The 24,777-nt window shown below is 44.7% G+C and overlaps 1 protein-coding gene across 1 annotated transcript in view; it reads right to left on the reverse strand.

The window, feature by feature from the left end:
• Nucleotides 1-2,705: 2,705 nt before the first annotated feature.
• The window catches only part of HSD17B3 (hydroxysteroid 17-beta dehydrogenase 3), a 33,000-nt gene continuing 10,928 nt past the window's right edge, over nucleotides 2,706-24,777 (reverse strand). The window contains exons 3-11 of the mRNA XM_030567312.1: nucleotides 23,349-23,424; nucleotides 20,281-20,388; nucleotides 19,292-19,359; nucleotides 13,716-13,751; nucleotides 9,275-9,309; nucleotides 8,183-8,264; nucleotides 4,403-4,468; nucleotides 3,977-4,126; nucleotides 2,706-3,511 (exon numbers count right to left, since the gene is read on the reverse strand). Of these exons, the coding sequence (XP_030423172.1) occupies nucleotides 3,401-3,511; nucleotides 3,977-4,126; nucleotides 4,403-4,468; nucleotides 8,183-8,264; nucleotides 9,275-9,309; nucleotides 13,716-13,751; nucleotides 19,292-19,359; nucleotides 20,281-20,388; nucleotides 23,349-23,424 (732 nt within the window). The 3' untranslated portion in view covers nucleotides 2,706-3,400. The remainder of the gene's footprint in view (nucleotides 3,512-3,976; nucleotides 4,127-4,402; nucleotides 4,469-8,182; nucleotides 8,265-9,274; nucleotides 9,310-13,715; nucleotides 13,752-19,291; nucleotides 19,360-20,280; nucleotides 20,389-23,348; nucleotides 23,425-24,777) is intronic.

Consider the following 24,777-nt stretch of genomic DNA (forward strand, 5'->3'; position numbering starts at 1 on the left):
CGCGTTTTCTTTTCTGAACACCATCTTCAGTGACATTACTGGCCTGCTGGGAGGATTTGAAGACTGGCACTGGTCCTAAGGTACATTGAGTTTGAGACCCCTGGTGTAGACATACCCTGAGGCTGCAATCCTGCAAGCATTTAGGCTTTGTTCTCACTGAGGAAAAAAGTAAGTTAACTCATTAGCTACCTCAAGGTGAAGACAAAGCAGCTTGTAGTTTTCATACAAGTTAGTAGATCAAATTAAAGGCTAAATGGCCTCTCTGCTTCATTCTGCACCATTGAAATGAATGGTAGAGAAGCCATTGACTTCGATGGGGCAGGATTAGACACAAAAACACAGTCCCTTTGCTCACATGAGTAATCCAATGAGACTACTCACATGCATTAAACTAAGCATGTATATACTTACTTGTGTCTCTAGATGGATGTAGGGCTAGAGAACGAATGTTATTAATTTCCTTATCTTGCCAAGACTTCATTTGATATCTCGAGAGAGAATGTCAGTCTGTCCCCCTCAATTGTTGAATTGAACAGGAAGGTTCCCAAAGGCCTATAGGCTTTCACTCTCATGTAATATTTATCATGTATTGTTAGCTTTATTGTAAAGCTGTACAGGTAGCATACTTTAGAGAATAGCTTTTAATCTATATAAAATGGTAATTTACAAAAAGATGACCAAACCGTGTCCATTCCTCATTTTTTTTCCAAACAAAGTTAATATGCAGAACACCAAAGACTCATTGCCAGTTGCAGATGTCTTTTATATTGGCTGTGAATATTCAGTAGTTTATATTCTATGAATTGTTTAACACAACTATGAAACAACTAACTAATGTAGAAAGACTGTTTAATTTACAAACTGAGCAGGTTCAATGGGCCTAAAAATGTAGGAAACATTTTCCATATAATAGTGTAATCAGAAAGACAGACAAGGTATTCAGTTCCAATGTACAGTATGTGAATGTCATAAATAGGAGAAACACTCATTTTGGGTTGTATTAAGCTATTGTGTAAAAGCACTTATGGCCCACCTCCTCAAATTGGCTCCTAGCTGCCGGAGAGGGGAGAAAGGATGACCCAGCAGTTGGGGCACTGCCCTGAGACATAGGAGACTCACGTTTAATTCCTTGCTCTGCCATGGACTGCCTGTGTTGGACAAATCACTTGGGCAGTCTATGCCTTAGTTTCTTATCTATAAGGGATCCCAGAGAAGTTAGGGACTGCAAGGATACCACCACCCATTGAAACATCATGAAATGATGCCCCTATGACTGAGTTGGTCACAGAATACATGGACATAGAACTGCTATTGAAATCAGTAGACGTTAGGAGCCTACATACCTTTGAGGATCTGGGCCCCAGTGACTTTGAAGTCCTAATGGGACTTAAGAGCTAAGTAATGCAGGTGCTTTGGCAAATGTATCTCTAGTCTTTTTCTAACAGTCATTAATAGCATCCTACATACAGTACTGTTTTTAAATAAATTTCTCACTTGTTTTTCTTCACAAAACAGCAGAGCGATCTTTTAATACACAATGCCTTTTGTACAACTGCTATCTGCATTCCTATAACTTTGGCAAAACTTCTTCTGGAGTTAGAAATCTCTTACTGAAATGTAACTATTCCTTCCAGAGAAGTTTGAAGAAATGTTCCAAACAATGGCAGATGCCAAAATTCTTAGCTAGTGCTCACATGCCCTAACTGTGTTTCTACTGTCCTTGAGGTATCAAACTCACTTTTCTCTCAATGTTTCATTTTCAGCACAGTCAAAGTAGGAAAGACCTGGCAGTGTTGCCAAGTGCCACAATTGTGGGGTTTCCTCTATGGTTTTGGGGGGCTGGCTTGGGATTTTTTTCGAATGCTTTGGAGTTGGCAACCCTGACCTGGGTGACCTATTACTACCTTAGCCCCTAACCCTGCAAACCGTTATGCACATGAGTAAACGTAAGCATGTAAAATAGCTCCATTGAACTCAGTGGAATGACTTAGAGTTACTAGTGTGCTTCTGTGAGGCTTTGCTTCACAATTTCCATGGAACATAGTTTGTTGTTTCTTACAGAAGGTGTGGTATGAAGAATGCTCATTGTTTCCTGGAGGTTGAAGTAATTATTTTAATGATGATGATCAGTGTGAGAAGGGTTGAAAATACATATAAATATTAGTATGTAAATGTCAGAATCAACTATTTCTAAACACGTATGTACATGTGCGTGGACACAAACACCACAACATGTTGTATGCTTTGTAGTGTTCCCTGCAGTGTCTTTGAATGACGATTCAAAACAGTGCATAACTGGTTTCTGTGCTGACATATGCAGAGAGTTAGGATCTTTCCTGTCTCATCCTTCTGATGTAAGTCAGACTTACAATGAGATTTTAACATCATGTTTTATGTAAAGGAGCTGCTATGCTGTAATATGTCAGTGGGGTGGCAGTGTCTGGCATATGTCACTATATAGCTTTTTGTCACATGGCATCTTAAAGGAACTGCAGGAGTCATTAGGATCTATTTAGTGGTTGAATTAAGTGGGAGCACAGCTTTACCTCTATCTTGCTTACACTACAGGGACATCCTCAGATCACATTTGGCCAACAAATGCAAATATATATGCACTCCTGCTGGTTTAAATAAGACTTCTGATATTTGAATGTTTCTTTATTGAATAGCTTTTTGGAATGCACAAACAAAACAACATTGCAAAATGTAAACAACTCTCACTTCCTAATTCTACACAAAATAAAGAGAAGTTCTGAAAGTTATTTGGAAAACATTACACAACCTAGATTCAAAGGCTTCACCTTAAGCTTTCATCTTCCTGCAAACACAGAATTAGAAGTTAGTCCACCTAGTCCAGTATCCTGTCTGTGACAGGGATTCATATAAAATGCTTTGGAGGACTCCAAAGCCCTTTCTACTAATACACACTGTTCCTGCAAACTTCCAAAGCCCCTATGCACAGATTCCCTCCATCCTCTAAAACTTCTTCCCACGATCTCCTCCTCCTCCAACAAAATCTGTGTGTCCTCCCACAAAAATCCAAAGCCCCTTCACAGATCATGCGAGTCTTCCTAAAAGCATCAAAGCAAACAAACCTATGTTTGGAAATAATGCAAATAGTCTTATTTGTAAACATCAAACAGCTGTACCTACCCACCATCTACAAGCTCAATTTAAAGAAGCAAAAGCAGCTGTAGCATCCCATCCCTCTGTAACTGATCCAAAGCCCATTGAAGTCATTGGAAAAACATTGACTTCAATGGCCTTTGGATCAGGCCCTTAGCAAACTTCTTCAATAAACATGCTGGGCCAAATTCATCCAGAGCTGAATTTATCCCCTGGAATTATAGTGTATGAAGCTAGGATTCACAATTTCACACGGTCTAAAAAGTTGATTTTGTTAGAAGCTCTTCCAGTTCCTCTTCAGGTAAGTCGGAAATGTGTTCAGGAACACCTCTTGAAATCTGTCACTGTGGAATACCCACAACGGAATGAGCTGCAGGATGCATGCCTTCCAAACGTGAAACAAAAGAAAAACAAACAAAAAAGGAGGAGGGGAGTAAAAACAAATCATTACAGGCAGCTAGAAAGAAATCAAATCAGTGTTCATGTAGGTTATAATAATTAGCATTGAAAACTTTTGTGATACTGCTACAGTCAATATTTCGGGGGTAGGGGGGCAGGGAGGGTTCAGTTTCCAACTGATCGAATCTACTCATCTCAGTGCTTGTACTAAATTCCCTGCATTAACAGCTGCCTTATGTAAGTACCTACACTAGCTTGTACCTAACTCCCACTATGGTTAATTGGTGACATATATAAGCATCAACAATTCACAATCAGCAGTAAGCCTGTGCAGAATTTTTCATTGGGGGCTGATCCAAAACCCCATGAAATCAAAGGGAAGACTCCAATTGACTTCAAGGGCTTTGAATCAGTCCCAGGGAGCCCTGTAATAATTATTAAATTTAATTACCAAGATCTCATGGGCTAAACAACCAAATGTCTCCATTCCAACAGTAACATAAATCAGTGATTCTCTAACAAACTCCTCCGCAGTCTTTGTTATGAGATTGGGGTTTTGGTACATTGTCATTGGAGTAGAAACAGCATAAGGAGCCACCACCTGAAATAAAAGATCATTATTGATAAAAATTAGTGCCTTTCATTTAGAAGGGTCCTTAACACATTATAGGGGTACACGTAGCACCAATGAAAGGGCAGCCACCTCTGGGCTGAAATGAGGAGAGGAAGCTTTTGTTTCACACCAGTGAGGACAGGGACACTGGGCCACCCAATGCTTCTACACTGGTGTCCAGCACTTCATGGGATTGGGCTCTGTGACTGGACTTACTTCAAATATTTATGAAAATGAAGGCAAATAACAAAGATACTATATCACCTGTATGATAATTCCCTTTGCCTTATATTCTGCTTGAAGTGCTTTGGAAAATGTGCATACAAAAGCCTAGAATTACAAAATGGAATTGAAATTACTTGTGTGCACATATGCATGCACACATACCTCTTACCAAAATGACCCAAATATTACCCAGGCTAAGGCCCAAATATGTGAGCAAAACCTAGCAATGAGTTACTTAATGTATCCACCTACTGTACCACATTTAGAAAAGGAGGGCCTGAGTCTGATCCCACAGGACTCTTGTGTACTGAAAAAGTTGTACCCATATTCCAGCACAAGTCAGACATGAAACAAGCACTAGTGTACAAGGAACTCAAAAGTATCCCAGGTTATGACAATGTAGTTTTGAAGACATAGTGGTAAAAAAGCCTGAGCTGTGTGTTTACACTAGCTGCTAGCACAGGTGCAGTTGTACCACTCCTGGATGTAGCAAGGGGGCCCCACTCCCCCACGCTCCTGAGGAGAACAGGCCAGAAAGGGCACAGCCATGGGCGGAGCCCTCGCCACCTGTCCCCGCCCCCTGGAAGTCAAGAGGCGGGACAGGAAGTCCAAGGACACTGCCGCCTGTCCCCGCCCCCCAGAAATCAAGGGGCAGGACAGGAAGTACAAAAGCTCGGCCCCAGCACTCAGTTAGGAGGAGGCTGCCAGAGAAGGCAGATGCTAGGGCCCGAGCTCCTCCTGGGCCCAGCCTACCCTGTGCCCGGTACCCGGAGGGGTACTGGCCTGACCTCCCCTGGGGCCAGTACTCAGAGGAGCCGACTGAGCGGTCCAACGCTCAGCCTGTGGAGGAGCTGCCTGGCCCTCCTGACGCCCGGTACCCCAAGGAGTGGACCGGACCTCCCGATACCCCAAGGAGTGGACTGGCCCTCCCGACGCCCGGTACCCCAAGGAGTGGACCGGACCTCCCGATACCCCGAGGAGTGGACCGGACCTCCCGATACCCCAAGGAGTGGACTGGCCCTCCCGATGCCCGGTACCCCGAGGAGTGGACCAGACCGCCCAACCCCCGATATCCCGACGAGTGGACTGGACCTCCCGACACCGGACCCCCTGAGGCACCCATGGTCTGGGACCCCCCGGACTAAGCTAGCAGAGGGCTGGTACCTGGTGAGGGGGAGGTTGGAAGTGGCCTGGGGGCAGCTGACCCCAATCAGGCTGCAGGCTCACCTGAGCTGATGGCAGTGTGTTTCGGTCAGGATCCCCACTGACCGTCAGCAGCGTTAACCGCTGCTAGGGCCCCAGGCTGGAACGCAGTGGAGTGGGAGGGCCTGCGTTCCCCCTGCCACCCCATCAAGGGTGGCAGACTCTCCCTCCCCTGTCCAGTGGAGGCTATATGCTGGTCCCCGGTGCTCAGCCCCACTGACGAGGCCTGAGCCTAGACTGCGTGTGTTGCCCTGCCCAGCCCAAGCGCCTGGGCATACTTATATACTGCCACCTTGTCGCTCAGCCCCTGCTGAAAGGCCTGAGCATAGGCTGTGTGTGTTGCCCCGCCCTGCCTAAGGGCCTGGGCCACTTGCTAACTGTTGTGGGTCACTCCGTCCCGCAGCCAGGGATGGGCCCCAAGTCAACGATGCGCGGTGGGCCGGTGTGGCTCCCCTCCGCCCGCAAGGAGGATTGAGCCCCGGCACCTCTCTACTACACTGGAATATAACACATTCTTCTTTTGACACGTGCTGAGACATCCACCCACACCAGGCCTGCAGGGAGAAATTAGGTCAATAACCTCTAGGCTACACCTGGAGGAAACCTAGGGTGTGCTAGGGCCTACTTGCAGATCAGTCTAGCTGTGAGGAGGAGCTGGGCAGGCTCTATAAAGAAAGGAAGGTGGCTGGCGGGGTGGGTAACCTGCAGTTGCATTTCCTGATACAAGGGTAGGGTTGCCAGGCATCTGTATTTTTACTGGAATGCCTGACCACTAAAAGTCTGGTCAGCAGCACAGCGGGGCTAAGGCAGGCTGCCTGACCTGGCTCTGCATAGCTCCCAGAAGCAGCCAGCATGTCTGGTTCCTAGGTACAGGGGCAGCCACAGTGGCTTCGCATGCTGCTCCTGCCCCAAGCACCGCTCTGCAGCTCCCTTTGGCCAGGAACTGCAGCCAATGGGAGCTGCAGGAGGGATGCCTGCAGGCATGGGCAGCAAGTAGAGCCCCCATGCCCCTCTGCCTAGGAGCCAGATAGGCGGCTTCTGGAGATGGCCGGCATGAGATAAGCACTGCCTGGCCAGAGTTCACACTTTGAAAAAAACCTTCCCGCATCCCAACCCCCTGCCCCAGTTTGGAACCCCTTCATGCACCCCAAATCCCTCATCTCCAGCTCCACCCTAGCCGTGAGCCCTCTCACCCCCAAACTCCCTCCAAAAGCCTACACCCCCTCCGGAACCCAACACCCCACCCCAATCCCATATCCCAGTCCAGTGAAAGTGAGTGAAGGTGGGGGAGAGTAAGCAGGGATAGGACCTCAGAGAAGGAGCGGGGCAGGGATGTTTGGTTTTGTGCCCTTAGAAAGTTGACAATTCTATGCAAGGGGGAAGAGTGGAAGTTTCTGATGTTCATGGACCCACATTGCAAAATTCAGATCCACAGATCTAGAGCCCAATGTATCCATAGTTCAATATTGTTCCTGTTGGGACCATCTCTAGTCTGAAATTTGGGGTCTGATTATCTGCCTTGCACCTTGCATAGTATGTTACTCCTGTATAAACTGAGCAAAAACTGGGTGTAAAATACTATCAGGTCAGAACTGTCCACTCATTTACATCAATGGTAACATTTTACACCCACTTTGCAAAGTGCAAAAAGAAAAGACGGATGGTTTAGTTTTTAGGATACTAGCCTAGGACTAGATCTGGGGCCGAGTCCCTGTTCCACCACAGACATCTGTGAGACACTGGGCACATCACAGCCATCTCTGTGCCTCAGTTTCTCATATATAAAATGGGAATAATAGAGAAATGCTATCTTACAAGGGTCTTGTAAGTATAAATATATTAGAGTGTGAAGTTCTCAGATATATGGCCCCTGTTTCCATAATAAGTAGCTAAAAAGAGACATGCCGGGGGGTCATGAGAAATTTTTAGATAACGCTGACCAAGTTTTTTCAATCTAAAAATACTTGATTTGAATTTGATTTCATTTTTGAGTAGAGCTATGAGAAACTTAGGCAACCAAAAAAGCCCACCTGAAAACTCAGGTTTCAATGTAGCTGAAACTTGGGCTAGTTTTGTATGAGTTTTGTCTGGGTTTTGAGAGAGCTTGGGTGGAATGTCAACCAAACAAGAGCTAAGGCTTCAGCGTTTTATAGTTCTGAATGGAAATCATCAAAGTGAATCCTATCAGTATGAAGTTAAAATGTTGAGAGTTTAACTCAAAGTGAAGCCTCCAAATGAAAAACAGGCATGGCAACCCCAGCCTGCTGATCTTGGGGTGGCGGAGTGAGGGCAGCCGAGGGGCTGAGCCCGCCCACCCGCCCCCCACATGTCTCTCATCTCCATCCTTCCACTAAACAAAATGTTACCCTCCACTCTGCAAGCAGAATCTGTCATGTTTTGTGCATCTCTAGTCTTGAGTAAACCAGTTAGCCTGCCCTTACAGAAGTTCACCATTGCCCTGTTCTCTGCCTTAGTTTGGAGGGATACTATAAATATTGTGGTGGTGGTATTTAATTGTATCTGAAAATATCAACACTATAAGTCAGAGTTGCAGCTGGTATGTTTTGGGTGAACATTTCAGCAACACTGATTTACAAAGCAATAAGAAAGACTTACTTTAGAAGCCGAATATATAGTATATAATGGACAAGGAAAGGTGCCCAAACCAGAAGAAAGGTTCAGAATAAGTCCTTTTTGTCTGAAATTCAAATTAAATTGTTACATTAAATTTGCCTTTTGCTATATTACAGTAGGATCTGGGTCCTGCATAAGATTAAAACTGCAGCCTTTTTCTCTAGAAGGCAGAACTCTTCTATTATACAAACAGAATAGGCTACATTCTCAAAGAGAGTCTTTAGAGCTTAATTAGGTACCAGCAAATACACAGACAGAAAATTGTATAAGTGTAACCTAAGTGAATTGTGCAACTGGAACCATGGGGAATTTTGCTCATGGTGTTGTATATCTGAACATGAATATTGTCAGATATTTGAAAAATTCAGAGAAAACAATTTATGCTTATAAAACTCTCCTTAACCAAACCATTCCTCTTCCCACTTCCTTCATTTGTGCCTTAATTTTTCCTATATGCAGTAAAAAGCATCTCAGCTATTTTCATAATAACCAAAGGGAAAATTAGTAAAAAGTAAAAGTTTGTCTTTATTGTTGCTGAAACAAAACTTTACTGTATCCTAAAATAAAAATGTTCTCCTCACCCTATTAAATTCTTACAGATGGAAATTTAGTTATCAAAATTATGTCTTAAATATGTTCCCTTGAAACAGATAAGAAAAGGAACCTTTTACTCATGGAGCTGAATTAATTGCTCTTAGTAAATCAAGTTATTGTAACTTATCTTTAACACTTAAATACCATTATTCCAAACTCTACAGCTACCTTTCGAAAATATGAACATGTGCAAAGGTATTTACATGTCTAATTAGTTTCATAATGGGCAGGTTTACATATGCAATACAAGCATCTCTTTTTTGTAAACTTAACCCAGTATATTCCATCTTCTGATCTGCCCTATATTTTACCTTTTTGTTACAGTTTGTACCATTTATTCACACAGCAACAGGAGAAAAATTTTACTGAGCATTGACCCACCAGGAACTTGAGTAGTTATTGCAGAACTAATTGGAGCTAGCAAATATTTGCTAGCATTAGAATCCACAGAAAGCTTAAGGGAAAAAATGAGAGTTTTACCTTGGCTCCATTTGTTTCAAAATTATTCGTGTCATCTATAAGAAATAAAAGGGCTATGAGTTACATTCCCTTTCCCTGTGCTTTGTGTCTCTTTTTGTTTTTGTCTTGTATGGTTTGGGGTTTTTTAAACAGAGAAAACGTGCTGACACATTAAGTTCTGAAAGCACAGAGGGTCTGAGCCAGAGCAGGTAGGTTAAAAAATATACTTTGAAATTTGGGGGAAGACTAGAAATTTTACTGGCACAGATTAGAACACATTGCGTTGAACTGTTGTCCAAAGTTTCCAAGGGTTAGTTTGATATGCAACGTTCTCCGGCTTATGCAAATCTTCTCCAAACTATCTGAATTTCATGAGCCTGCAATATTGGATCAAATATCTCAATCTGTTTCTTGATATTTCAGCATTTCCGCTTCTGGTCCCAACTAGGATCAGAAAGTGCAGAAACACAATGTTTTTTCTTGTCTTTTCAACTTTTTCAAGCCTCAGCGTAAAAGCTTTAGGTTCATTTTGAATGTCAAAGGTTGAGGTTGGATCTTAATTATTTAGTCAGCCATCTCTCTCACTCTAACCCTGTTTTAGCAAAGCACTTAGGTACATGCTCAAGCCCACCCCTATTTAGTGAAGCACTTATGCACATGCTTAACATTAAGCATGGATTTGAGTCCCTTTGAACTCATTGCGACTCCTCACGTGTTCAAAGACTTAGACCTGGTCTACACTGGGAGGCTGGGGGGATCGACCTAAGATACGCAACTTGAACTATGAGAATAGCATAGCTGAAGTCAACATATTTTAGTTTGACTTACCTTGCGTCCTCACGGTACAGGATCAATTGCGGTGGCTCCCCTGTCGACTTTGCTTCTGCTTCTTGCTGAGCTGGAGTTCATCAGTCGACGGGAGCAGGGGCGGCTCCAGGCACCAGCATGCCAAGCGTGTGCCTGGGGCTGCAAGCCATAGGGGGCACTCTGCTGGTCGCCGCGAGGGCGGCAGGCAGGCTGCCTTCGGCGGCATGCCTGAGGAGGGTCCGCTGGTCCCGCAGCTTCGGTGAACCTCCCGCAGGCTGCTGCCGAATTCGCGAACCGGGGACCTCCCGCAGGCAAGTGGCCGAAGGCAGCCTGCCTGCCGTGCTTGGGGCGGCAAAATGCCTAGAGCCGCCCCTGGACGAGAGAGCAATCGGGGATCGACTGCATGTGATAAATCGATCCCCAATAGATCGATCGCTACCTGCCAATCCAGCAGGTAGTGTAGACATACCCTTACATGTGTGCTTAGCTTTTAAGGAGAAGAGCCTTGACAGACAACTTACAAAGAAAGGAAAGTGTAGCAATGTAAACTAGTGCAGATAAACATACTGGTGCTTAGTTCCAGGTCAGCAGCCTAAAGAGGGTGAGAATGTGCATACAGAGGGTTAAGCCTCATTTTCAAATTGGAATTTATGGAAGAAAGGATGGAGGCATCTCGTGTCCGAGTGGGTGAACGGAGAAGGTGCCAGTCATAGTGTGCAAACTGGGAAAAGGTTGAGAGATGAGTGGCTGGAAGACATCAATACGGAACATTGCCATGAAGTTTCACTGGAACAAGGAGGGCACAAGAGAGAGACTACAGTATCAATGAAAGCAGATGCCACAGGGGACATTCCTGCCCCTATCAAATACAACGGCAAAAATCCCATTAACTTCACTGAAGCCAGAATTTCACCCCAGAATACTTAGAGCTTGTAGGAGGTCAAGAGCATATATATGACCAGGACGAAAATGAGAAACCAGCAGAAACATTTGAAGAGAGGATGGATCTTGTACCAGCATTTGGAATAGACTGAAGGGGACAAGTGGCTTTGGGAGAGGCCAGAGAGGTGGAGGTTGCAGTAATCAGGGGAAGGCATCATCCAGGCCTGGAAAGGGAATTATTGTGGTGGAGGGGTAGAGAGGAATATGCAGATTTTGTGGAGGTTTTATAGAAAGAAATGGCAGAAATAAATAGTTTGTTTTAGTTGAACAATGTGAAAGGATTTATACTTCAAACCTTGAAGAATAAATCATTTGCCTAGCCAGCTAACACTGCTTATTTTAGCTTGTGCTCAGGAGCGGCGCCAGGGTTTCTGGCGCCCTAGGCAGAATTTGGCGGGCGGCATTTTGTGCGCTCCCCATGGGGTGCGTGGAAACTTCCGGTTCCGCTCCCGTCGTGCCGCCAAAGAAGGACCCTCCGCCGAAATGCCACAGGCAACAGTGGCAGTCACTGAGCTGCTCAACTGCCTGCCGCTGTTTTCCGCAGCATGTCGGCGGAGGGTCCTTCTTCGGTGGCGCGACGGGAGCGGAACCTGAAGCTCCACGCACCCCGTAGGGAGCGCACAAAATGCCACCCCCTGAATCCTGGTGCCCTAGGCGACCGCCTAGCGTTGCCTAATGGAAGCGCCGGCCCTGCTTGTCCTACTTCTACACACTTGAATTTAGCCTTTTAGCTGCCCTCCTCCATAGGTGGCAGGTTATATATGTTTGCGGTGCTCGAGCACCAGGAATATTCAGGGCTGGGGGCCCTGCTCCAGCAATATTTGGACCTGGGTCTCTCCCCCAGCCCTGCCTGGATCGGGTTCCCCTCCGCCCCGCCACATCCCTGCCTGACAGAAAGCAGCGCAGCACCTCTCCCCTGCCTGCTTCTGCTGCTGGAGTAGAAAGGCTCCCAGCAGAACTGCTGTCTGCTACCCCAGGGTCCTCGTGCCTGCCATCTCCTCCTGGCAGGGCAGGCTGCCCTTACCCCGCCCTTCGGCCCTAGCCCTGAGCCTCTGCAACACCCCAAACCCCTCATCCCCCCACACCCTAATCCTCTGCCTCAGCCCTGAGCCCCTCCACATCATGAACCCCTCATCCTCAGCCCCAGCCCTCATCTCTCTGCACCCTAATCCTCTGCCCCAGCCCTGAGCCCCCCTGCAGCATGAACTCCTCATCCTCAGCCCCAGCCCTCATCTCTCTGCACCCTAATCCTCAGCCCCAGCCCTGAGCCCTCCTGCAGCATGAACCCCTCATCCTCAGCCTCAACCCTCATCCCTCTGCACCCTGATCCTCTGCCCCAGTCCGGAGCCCCTCACATCATGAACCCCTCATTCTCAGCCCCACAGCCCTCACACCACACCACAACCCTCTACCTTAACCCTGAGTCCCATCCTGCACCATGAATCCCTCATCCTCAGCCCCACAGCCCTCATCCTTGCACTCCCTTCTATCCCCAAACTCCCTCCCTGGGCATGCACCCACTCCCAGAGCGTGCACCACCTTCCCTTTCCCACACATCCCTTCCCACCCCCAAACTCCCTCCCAGAGCCTGCACCTCTCACCCCTTCCTACACCCCCACCCCCAGCCCAGAGCCTGCATCCAAACTCCATCCCAAAGCCTGCACCCCTCCTGCACCCTAATCCCCAGTTCAGGACCTGCACCCCAAACCTCCCTCCCAAACTCCTCCCAGAGCCTTAGGCAGGTGGGGGCGGAGTTTGGGGGGGGGCAGAGTTGAGGGGGCGGGTTCTGGGCACCACCAAAATTTCTACAAACTTGCCACCCATGCTCCTACCCCACCCCCAAGAATTGTTTTGGGCTGTATGCTCTACTTTAAAATCCAGATACCTTTCAAGAGGAGAGATTCTTTGGTAAGCAGTCAAAGCAATTCTCAGAGCAGAGCCTTTGAGAAAGTATGTGGTGTGACCAAACAGGTCAAACTGGGAGAGGCAGGTATGTTAGATATGGGGAGAAAACTCTTAACAATTAAAGAGGAGAGTCTGTTAATAAAGGCCTCTCATTTCATGTTTATAAAGATATTAGCTAAGGTTGAGATGAACTATGAAGCATTTAGTTGTAGCTCAGGTTAACATGCTGCCCCAAACAGCAGAGCAACAAACCTTAATCAGAGCTGGGGAGGTAGTGAAATACTGATTGTGCTTGAAAGGGACGGAGCTAATCAAAATTAGAGCTGGCCAGAGAACAGTTTTGTTTTGAAACAACTTATGAGGTTTTGAAATCTGTTTTCAGAAGGTTTGGTCAATCTGCAATGAATGTTTTCACAAGGTGGAATTGCATCCCATCCATTTTTGAAGCAAAAAGGTAAGGTTTTCAATCTCTCTCTCTCAGGCCAGTATGGACAAGAAGCTTTCCTGTCAAAGGTTTTGTCAACATTGTTACATTTTTGGCTTTGCTAAAACAGCCTATTTAGATAACCAAAAATATTTTGTTGAGAACTTTCTGACCACCTCTAAGCAAAATGTTTCACACGCAGCAGAACCTAGCATGTTAATTAGACTCCTAAAATAATGCTCCCGATATGGCTCAGGATGAGCAGCTAAGAAGCCAGCCAAAATGCAAGGACATAAGAAAAGTCATTGTCACTGTCTGAAACAATATCTTTCTCTGGTATAAATACATTTGTTTCTTTACACACTGAATGTGTGTGGTACATACCTTGGTAACAGAGATAATATTGCAGCTGATGAGGTTCTGCTGGAAACAAGAAAACAATGCAAATGTAGACACATTTTGAGACGTCACTTAGCTGGCATTCATAACATGAGGGTTCAGTTTGCAAAGACTTCTAACAGAACATCCAGGGTAAAAAGAATTCAAAAGGAGGCTGCAAAAATGCATGCATATTTACCAAGACTGTATATGCAAATAATTATTTTCCTGCACAATTATCCAATTTGTCATGTATGTTCATTTGTAAGTATGTTTATTTAGGGCCCAATTCTCCTCCCACTGAATTCAACAGTGCAACTTTCACCAATCTCAATGGCAGGGCTGGTCCACAACATTTTGGCACTTAGGCAGGGAGCTCAAATGACGCCCCCATTTCCCCTTGCCTGGGCCAAAACTTTGAAACGTCTCAATTCTGCATTCTTCCTGTTCTACTCCTCTCATGGTACTGCTCTGCTACCTACCCCAATAAAGGAGAACTAACAACTTAAAACATCCTGCTCAAAAAAATTTAAGTAACGCTTAACTTTCAAATGCCTGAACAGCAAATGTAACTTTTCATGTCTTCATAGTAAACATTTTGGCATTTTGATCTGTTTGAATAATCAGAGTGGTGCTTTCCATGCCTTCTTGGTTGCAAAGATTTGAACTGCTTCCTGAAGGTCCACAGTCTGGGCCAGCTCATGCTCTACTGAGATGGTTTCAAGGCCGACCAGCCTCTCCTGTGTCATTGTGGAGCATAGATGTGTTTGTATTAACTTCAGCTTGGAGATGCTGCGTTCTCCACTGGCAACTGTTACCAGAAGTGTTAGAAGTATGCGCAGAGCAACAAAAGCATTTGGAAAGCGGGTGGTCATATTATTTGTGCACATATTATTTGTTCCAGAACAACCTTTGAAGTTGATCCTGCTGAAATGTATCTGGAAAGGGCTTTCAGTTCACCACCTAAATCATCAATATTGCGCGTGTCATCATGTGTCAACACTGTCTCTAGTACCCTGCATTGCTGGGGTAGGTCGTCTTCAGGTATAGTGAGGAGTTTTGGAATATCATACAACATCCCAAATATACTGCTGTGTTCCTTGAGCTGCATGAAACGTTCTTCAACTGACTGTATTGCACAATCTAGCACCTGGTTAAAGAATTCAATTTTGAATTGTTGTTTGGGGTCTCGTATGGGATTATCCCGTGCCTTGTAATCAAAATGTCTTCTTCAGTGACTCTTGTATTCTTGAATGGGTGGGAAAATAGCTTCAGTGTGAAGTTCCTCTGCCAACTTCTGTGTACTCTTCAGAACATTTTGAAATCCCTTATCTGACCAGTAAGACTGTAGCTATGACTTTGCTTTGTCCAGTTGTTCCATTGCTCCAGATATATCAAGATCACCACCTTGGAGTCTCTTGCTTACAACATTTATTTCAAACAGTATGTCATGCCACAACACTAAGCCACACAGAAATTTGAAGTTATGTACGTTTCTGGTGATCCCATTTCCCACTGCCACTGTTCTCCCACAAACAGTTCCGGTCATAGCATTATCCTCCATAATGGCAACTATGGCATCATCTATCTTCCCAATTTGGTGTTTGATAGGCTTTATCGTCTCCAATCAACTTTCCCATTGTGTGGCACTCAGTGGTTTCAGTGTCAGAGAGGATGCTCCCTGATGTTGCTTCAAAATTTGCCATTGATGAGTTGATGCGGAGAAAAATACATAGATGCTTTGGATTACATTAAAAAACTCAGCAGCCTCACTAGAAACTGATGCTGCACCACTGACCACCAAGTTCAATGATTGAGAACTGCATGGGACAAAAAAAGCTCAACTCTCGGATCCATATCTGCACTCCTCTGTTCTTTCCTCTCATGTTGGCACCATTATCGTAGCTCTGACCTCGCATGTCAGCTATCGCAATTCCCATATCTTCCAGCTTTGTAAGAAGCACATTTGTCATACCAGCTCCTGTAATATCATCAATGTCAATAAATTCTAGAAAATGCTCTCTAACAGTCACCATTGCAGGGACGTTTTCACTAGGTTCTGTTGTTACAAAACGCACCATTAAAGTCATTTTTCCATATGGCTGATGTCAGGTGTGCAGTCCAGAATAACAGAGTAATATCTTGCTGATTTCAGATCTGCCATAATCTTCTGTTTGACTTTTGTTGCCAGGAACTGTATGGTCTCATTTTGAATTGTTTTTCCAAGGTAGCCGTGTTAGCCTGGATCTGTAAAAGCAGCAAAGAATCCTGTGGCACCTTATAGACTAACATGTATCAGAGGGTAGCCGTGTTAGTCTGGATCTGTAAAAGCAGCAAAGAATCCTGTGGCACCTTATAGACTAACAGACGTTTTGGAGCATGAGCTTTCGTGGGTGAATACCCACTTCCTCAGATGCATCTAGCTGATGGCTGATGCTGTACTCCAGGAGCATCTAAAAAGAATCACTAACCAAGAAATGTACACACACCACTACCTTGGAAAAGCAGCAAAGAATCCTGTGGCACTTTATAGACTAACATACGTTTTGGACCATGAGCTTTCGTGGCATGCATCTGAGGAAGTGGGTATTCACCCACGAAAGCTCATGCTCCAAAACGTCTGTTAGTCTATAAGGTGCCACAGGATTCTTTGCTGCTTTTATAGACTAACAGATGTTTTGGAGCATGAGCTTTTGTGGGTGAATACCCACTTCGTCAGATGCATGCCACGAAAGCTCATGGTCCAAAACGTATGTTAGTCTATAAGGTGCCACAGGATTCTTTGCTGCTTTTCCAAGGTAGTGGTGTGTGTACATTTCTTGGCTAGTGATTCTTTTTAGATGCTCTTGGAGTACAGCATCAGCCATCAGCGCCACAATTTTAAGGAAGTTTCCATTGTTTGGCACATACAGCTGCTCTGAAGTGCTAGGTTTTGGGTAGCAAGCATTCTCACAATGACAATGAGCCTTTTCAGAACATTTTGCCAGTAAAGAGACTCTGATGCAATCTTCTCTTGATGCTGATCATCTATGGTGGCCTTTAACCATAGTCTCATCTCAAGCTCTTTCCACCTACGGAATGCTCTCTGGTGATTTGCTGCCTTCTCATGGCATGCCAGATTTCTAGACAGATTTTTCCAGCCCGTTGTTCCTGTAGAACCCAATGTGGCTGGGACATTAGACTGGAAGAGTTTGCAACAAAAACAGTATGCAGCATTCTGGGGTTTTGAGTACATAAGTCATGGCCTTTGTCACCATTCAAGTATCAGAGGGTAGCCGTGTTAGTCTGGATCTGTAAAAGCAGCAAAGAATCCTGTGGCACCTTATAGACTAACAGACGTTTTGGAGCATGAGCTTTTGTGGGTGAATACCCACTTCCTCAGATGCATGTAATGGAAATATCCAGGGGCAGGTGTATATATATGTGTGCTAGCAAGCAAGCTAGAGATAACGAGGTCAGTTCAATCAGGGAGGATGAGGCCCTGTTCTAGCAGTTGAGGTGTGAAAACCAAGAGAGGAGAAACTGGTTCTGTAATTGGCAAGCCATTCACAGTCTTTGTTCAATCCTGAGCTGATGGTGTCAAATTTGCAGATGAACTGAAGCTCAGCAGTTTCTCTTTGAAGTCTGGTCCTGAAGTTTTTTTGCTGCAGGATGGCCACCTTAAGGTCTGTTATAGTGTGGCCAGGGAGGTTGAAGTGCTCTCCTACAGGTTTTTGTATATTGCCATTCCTAATGTCTGATTTGTGTCCATTTATCCTTTTCCGTAGAGACTGTCCAGTTTGGCCGATGTACATAGCAGAGGGGCATTGCTGGCATATGATGGCGTATATTACATTGGTGGATGTGCAGGTGAATGAGCCAGTGATGGTGTGGCTGATCTGGTTAGGTCCTGTGATGGTGTCGCTGGTGTAGATATGTGGGCAGAGTTGGCATCGAGGTTTGTTGCATGGATTGGTTCCTGAGCAAGAGTTATTATGGTGTGGTGTGCAGTTACTGGTGAGAATATGTTTCAGGTTGGCAGGTTGTCTGTTGCCCACAATCAGACATTAGGAATGGCAATATACAAAAACCTGTAGGAGAGCACTTCAACCTCCCTGGCCACACTATAACAGACCTTAAGGTGGCCATCCTGCAGCAAAAAAACTTCAGGACCAGACTTCAAAGAGAAACTGCTGAGCTTCAGTTCATCTGCAAATTTGACACCATCAGCTCAGGATTGAACAAAGACTGTGAATGGCTTGCCAATTACAGAACCAGTTTCTCCTCTCTTGGTTTTCACACCTCAACTGCTAGAACAGGGCCTCATCCTCCCTGATTGAACTGACCTCGTTATCTCTAGCTTGCTTGCTAGCACACATATATATACCTGCCCCTGGATATTTCCATTACATGCATCTGAGGAAGTGGGTATTCACCCACGAAAGCTCATGCTCCAAAACGTCTGTTAGTCTATAAGGTGCCACAGGATTCTTTGCTGCTTTTGTCACCATTGTGGATTTCATGCCAGAAATATGTGTTGGATGGAAACTTCTATTTTCATTGTCTTTGGGGGACACGAGGTTTTTCGCCTGCTGTGGCCCATGCAGTACAAGGAAGCCCCTCAGGCTACTGCTCAAGTGGGTCCACAGTCCTGGATCATCTAGACTTAAGGAACTAAACTCAGCAGCAGCTGTTTCTTGCACCTCCACCACACTCTTCTCTGATCTACACTTCTCTTCAGGAATGTGCATGGTTACATCCATTTGAGATGGAAATATGGATGCTGCAGTAGGTGCCAGGGCACCTGTACACTGACTAACTGGAAGATCAGGCATCTCATCACCACTCACATCCTCACTGGGGCCGGAAGGCTCACCATGAACATTTGTGTCTATGTGTCTCAGGAGAGCTCCTTCCTGCTTACATAGAAAAGCTTCCTTTGCTTTCTTTCTTTTTCTGAATGCTGCCCCAGAGGGGAGTTTTCTTCTTTCACTCATGACTGCTGTTCTGTGCCAGCTATAGTGGCTCTCAACACTCAATTGAAGGGGACAAATAAGCAGGCTGGTAGCAGGGCCTGAGTGAGGGAAGATATCAGCATCTTAAGGGCCTAACTGGCTCCTACTACTTCAGTTGACTGCCTGTTCTCCTCAAGTGGATTCAGGGAAGCAGCAGGAAACAGGAAGCTCTCTGAGAAGCTGGTGTAAATCAGTGCAGGCTCCTGGGGGTGCTAGAGAGATACATAAGAGGCTCCTACTCCTCTCTGTCCCTGCAGCTCCTGCTGCTTTCTGTTATTCTCTCTCTCCTTTTCTCGTGCCTGCCAGTTATGTCTCTTGTGTCCTTCTTCCTCCAGCACAGCACTCCATCATCTCTGTGCATCTAGAGCAGAGAGATACATATGCACCAGCAGCAGACACAATTCTCTACACTCTGGGTCCTAGTGCCCATCTCCCCCCAGTCTGGTACCTGAGGCAGCTGCCTCAGTTTGCCTCATGGTAAGGCCAGCCCTGCTCAATGGATGCAGGATCTGTCCCTTAGAAAATGGAACCTCCGGCCCTAATTGTTACATTGCAAGAAAAAACAACAGTACTACAACATAATCCTACCTCGTCTGTATCTACTCCATTAAGGAAACGGCATGGAAGAGGATTATGAAGCATTCCAACATTGTTAACTAATCAGGAAGGAAACAGAACAATAAGAACTACATTTGGATGAAGTGCATAGTTTAACTGGTTAAACAAAAGGTTTCTTCTTAAGAAGCTTTTAAACTGTATGTGAAGAGAAATGCTGTTAGTGACCCATCTTGTTCCCACTGAAATCAAAGCCATCGATATTGACCTCAGTAGAACCAAACCAGGCTACTACTGGATTTTTTTTTTGATTAATTAAAGGATACTTAAAAATACTTTATTCCTATTCATATCACCAGGACCGGCTCCGGGCACCAGCTCAGCAAGCAGGTGCTTGGGGCAGCCAAGGGGAAGGGGTGGCACGTTGGACTCTTCGGCGGCATTTCAGTGGCGGGTCCCTTGGTTCCCCTTGGAGGGAAGGACCTGCCACCGAATTGCTGCTGATCGCAGCTTTTTCTTTTTCCCCTCACCACTTGGAGCGGCAAAAACCCTGGAGCCAGCCCTGCATATCACTCTAGTTAGCTTTAACCAAAAGTTCATTTATAGTGGTTTTCAGGTTCAGTGCAAGAATTCCACATAGCTGTAAAACAAATACTGAACATGAATTCATTGAGACTAAACAGGGACAGTCACCACATAAAATGGATGGTGGTAGATTGGCTTAGATGGTAAAAGAAATTACTGTACCCTATTAGAGAAATAGGGAACCCACAGAGTGCCTTGATTCACCTCTACAACCTGTATAACAAACAACTAAAAACAGTGTATTAAGCAAGTGCACACTTGGTTTTAATAACATCTGCATGTAAAACCAACTTGCTAGTTAGTGTCATATACACCATGTTCTAAAATAAGTGATGCCAATTTGTAGTTGCATAATAAGCCGCAATTATTTAAATGCATTTGTATTTATATAATGTATTATCAAAATACTCTTCAATTAATGGGTCTAATTAACTTACCCAAAATGCCAATTTCTAAGCCTTGAAGACATTCTTCAATATTCTCATATATGTAATCTTTTGTAAAGTCAGCTTGTATGATCTTCACATTTCTACCTGTGGTTTGTTCTGTAATTAATAACACAAAGTGTCTTTATATATAAATAGAGAGAGAGAGAATTGTAATCAAGAGGAATGAGCCAAAGAACTTGGTTCACTCTTTTGTATTTCACTCTGTACTACATGTAGCTGTTTCAACTCCCTTGCTTTTTAAGAGTAATCAAAATATAAGCAAAAGGCACTTTCCATAACACATTTTGTAAGGAAAATGCAGGGTTAATTTCTGCCCTGAAATCTGTGGGTGCTCTGCCCAAAGCGCATGACAAAATTTAGCCCCTTTACTAGAAATAATATAAATAATACAAAACTTCTAACATTTTCCCCAATTATTGTAATGTTTATAGGAGAAGTGTTGCAATTTATTGAAAATGAACATGCTGACAGGTCTTTGATGTAAACTCTATTTTATACAGTTATTTTAAAAGTTTGCTTCTTTGTCAGATGAACATTTTAACAAGCAGAATTGGACTTTGCATTTTGGGAGCAGGCTGGGAAACAATACTTTTACTGCCTCCCTCTGAAATATAGCCTATTTGTGTTATTCATAATCACACCATTGTAAGATGGGCCAGTCTAAGGATTTTAGGAAGAGTTATTGAGGCAACTCTTTGGGATACACCTCAACTTTGACTCATTTTACATAAAAGGGAAATGGGAGCATCTATAATCTCTCCCCCTCCCCCAAACCTACCCCTCCTGCTGCAGAAGTGGAATCCAGCTGCAGAATTCTGTCTCTGAATTGTTTGGTTTATATCCCGTTTACATTTTCAATGCTGCCTTCACATAGAAGAGAACATGACTGACTTCAAAAATGAAAGCTGAAATTCTCTGTTGGAGAGCTCCAATTATAACTCTGCTAACAAGGGGGCTCACATGAGAAATAGTTACTACTCCACCTGCTTTCAGGTTTCATGATCATTTTGAACCTCCGACCAGGTTTGTTGAAAGATTTGCTAAGTGAATCTAGGACCAGTTGAAAGGCTTTCGCCTCCTCCCTTTCTTGAACAGTGATCTGAACACACACATTTGTCCATAATGGAAATGCAGAGACCACTTCAGGTGTACATAGACTCCAGAAAGTATAGGAGCTCCCTTCATTGAAATGGAAACTGATTCTATAACTATACGGAATTGGACTTTGTATCTAACTTTCCAATGTGCTTCTTTTATGTCGCCAGCTAGTGTCACCAGAGCTTGGCCTTTTGGTGAGGAGAGAGGGAGACCCTAATTTCCACAGAAATTGCAAGCTTCTAATTCCACTTCAGTTATCAGCATATCTTCAGATTTGGCAAGAGCTTGCTTCTTCTGTACATCTGAGCTCTGCTTGGGGCAGGACAGCAGGGAGGCTGTCAGGAAGCCAATTATGGCCCCATGATTCTGCGGGCCAGTCTGTGCCAGCCCTGGAATGCCTTAGAGAATCAGTGTTATGGAGTGGAGCAGAGCTCCAACCTGTTCCCTCCCTGCCCCCCACTCCCCACCCCTGTATGCTGTGGGGTGAAAATGGCAGGTGCAGGAGCCAGCTCCATCAGGTTTATGCTATCTGAGCCTCCACACTTGACTAGCACAAAGGACCCTGAGCTAACTGCAGAATCTAGCCCGAAATTTACAGGGAAAGATTCCTGCAACAGCACCTTTCTTCACTACTGTGAACGCCTCTGACGGCATGGAGCTGATGAAGCCTTTCTCTGCTGCCTCATCTCTTCCAGAGCCTTTCACACACAGATGTAGCTGCACATCATAGTGTGGACACCCGACTGAAAAGGGACCCTGGCACTGCTGACTGGGCCTCTAAAAGTCCTATTGGCCACAGCAGGGCTGACTGGCTCCCTGCTGGGCTCCACGCAGCTCCCAGGAAGCAACCGGCATGTCCCTCTTGCTCAGGAACAGCCATGGGGGCTCCGCATGCCCCTGCCCCAAGCGCCTGGGAGCTGCCTAAGGTAAATGTTGCTTGGAGCCTGTGCCCCAAACCCCCTTCCACAGCCCTGCCTCAGCTGAGAACCCCTTCCCACATCCAACCCCGCCCCTGGAGCCCACACCCCATCCCATCCCCAAACCCCTGTCCCAGCCTGGAGCCCCCTCCTGCACCTCAAACACCTCATCCTGAGCCCTCACCCGTTCCCACATCCCAACCCTCTGTCTCAGCCCAGTGAAAATAAGCAAGTGAGCGAGGGTGGGGGAGAGCAAGTGATGGAGGAAGGGAGGATGGAGTGAATGGGGGCGTGGAGCCTCCGGGAAGGGGCAGGCAGAGCAAGTGTGTTCAGTTGTCTGCAGTTAGAAAGTTGGCAACCCTATGTGACATTTAGCTATACATACATTACACACTGCCGCCCAATGGTTTGTAGTGTAAACATAGCCTTAGTTTTATGGTTTGATCAATGTTTTACATACACTACACAAAATGTATTACATTAGTAGCCTAATAGCTATAATGGCTCTACTTGTCTGCACAAACTCAATCTCTTTTTTTCTCAAATCTTATCTTGATTTTTTTTTAAAGGCCTTCCTGTCTGAATAGGTGGAAATTTTACTCTACATTCCAACACTTGAGATAAATGTTTTTTTAATGCTGGATTTCTGCCCATGTAGAGTTCCAGTTCTGGGAATTTCTATGGCACAAGTGTAACTCATGGGGCTGAATGTGTCAAAAGAGTCATCTTTTTCAACTCACTTCCTATCCTGGAGGAGCAGGTGTTCTCTATGGGTTAAAGTACATGACTGAGAATAAGGAGGTGTGGGTTCAATAACCAGCCCTACCACACATTTATGTGACTGTTTAAAAATTAATCTCTGTGCCTTCGCAAAGTATTCCTATCTGTCAGTTGGGGGTAGTGATACTCATCTACTTCATAGAGTAGTATGAGAGTTAATGTTTTGTAAATGCTTTGGGAACAGACTCCCGGATCTCATGAATCCGGTGCCCTATCACACCACACTGCCTGTCACAGTTATCTTCAGATTCAAACACTTACCAATTTCAGTGGCTACTTTCTGCAGTTTTTCAAGTGTTCTGCTTATCATAACAATATTTAATCCACGTTTTGCCAGCTACAAAAGAGATGTTTAAAATTATTAAAACCGATGACATTCTGGTGATGAGAACATTAAGTGACTGTTTTAGCTTTCAAGACTCTGCCATTTTACTTAATTCATTTACTTTCAGGCACCCATCACCGTGCTATCTCGAGACATGACAAAAATTAAAACCAAGCAACACATTTGTTAAACTGCTTACAGTAGCTGCACAAACATCCCCCTACCGATATGATCCTGACCCATCATAACGAAACACTCTGAGCGTCAACCTATAGCTAAACAAAAGGTTTGCCAAAACAATGTCCCTTGAGCCCTTCCTGAAAGACTCTCATTAAGTGACAGATGGAGAGCAATTCCACCTGATATTTCCAATGAGAGGCCTTCTGAAGTAGAACTGACTTCCCCATTAATTCACCAGAACCTGAATTTGTTGACCTCCAGGTCACTCTATAATATTTCATCTTTTTCCAAGCTTTCTCCCCCCTCTGGAGAAAAGGGACTAAATGAGTTATATTGAATAGTGGGAGGGTCCTAATAGTGGGATGACTTTTAAAAGGATTATATATTTTGGACTTTGGTTAGAATTTATATTATATATATCCCATGTCCCCAAAACTTGAATGAGAGATTTTTTTTAAATAAAGTGAAGTAAATGAACAAGCAAGAGTTTTTGTGCACACAAAAGCACATTCATAAAAATGTAGGCAAGAATTTAGGTTTGTAGATGCAAACACTTTTTAACATAAGTCTAATTACAGTTGGTGAGGTAATGTGAACATAATGCAAAACAAATAGCCATATTCTCCCTTATTCTTGTGGTAATTCTTGGTCTAGCAGCAATCAGTTTGCAGGCAGCCAGCCTAGAGTAAAGTAGGGTAGGTTGTACCTCTCTGTTTTAACGATCAGCCTGCTTTCTCTCTCTCTGTTTTTGGGGTCTTGTGTGTTATAATTCTGAAGCCTAAGAAATAAAGTAGTGTTAGGTTGCAACCTTCCAGCAAGAGTATTTTATGTTTTTATTTAACGTGTGTGTGTGTGTGTGTGTGTGTGTGTGTGTGTGTGTGTGTGTGTGTGTGTGTGTGTGTGTGTGTGATATACCATGAACATAAACATTTCCACTCCCAATTAGAGCTTTGTGCACAGATTGAAAGTAGACTATGTCTCAGCTTGTAGGCTGTATGTTTTTAACAAGCTGAAGTTGCACTAGAGGTTGGGTGCATGATCAGAAAAGAGCTCAGCTGAAGGTAGAAAGCTGCCCACAGAAGCAGGGAGAGGTAGAGTTAAATGAATGTGCACAAAGATAAGGCCAACTTCATCTGAAAGTACCAGGTTTACTTAGAGAGTAAGGAACTAGCTGATGAAGCCCAC

The sequence above is a fragment of the Gopherus evgoodei genome, chromosome 6, assembly GCF_007399415.2.
Source record: "Gopherus evgoodei ecotype Sinaloan lineage chromosome 6, rGopEvg1_v1.p, whole genome shotgun sequence".
Lineage (NCBI taxonomy): Eukaryota > Metazoa > Chordata > Testudines > Testudinidae > Gopherus > Gopherus evgoodei.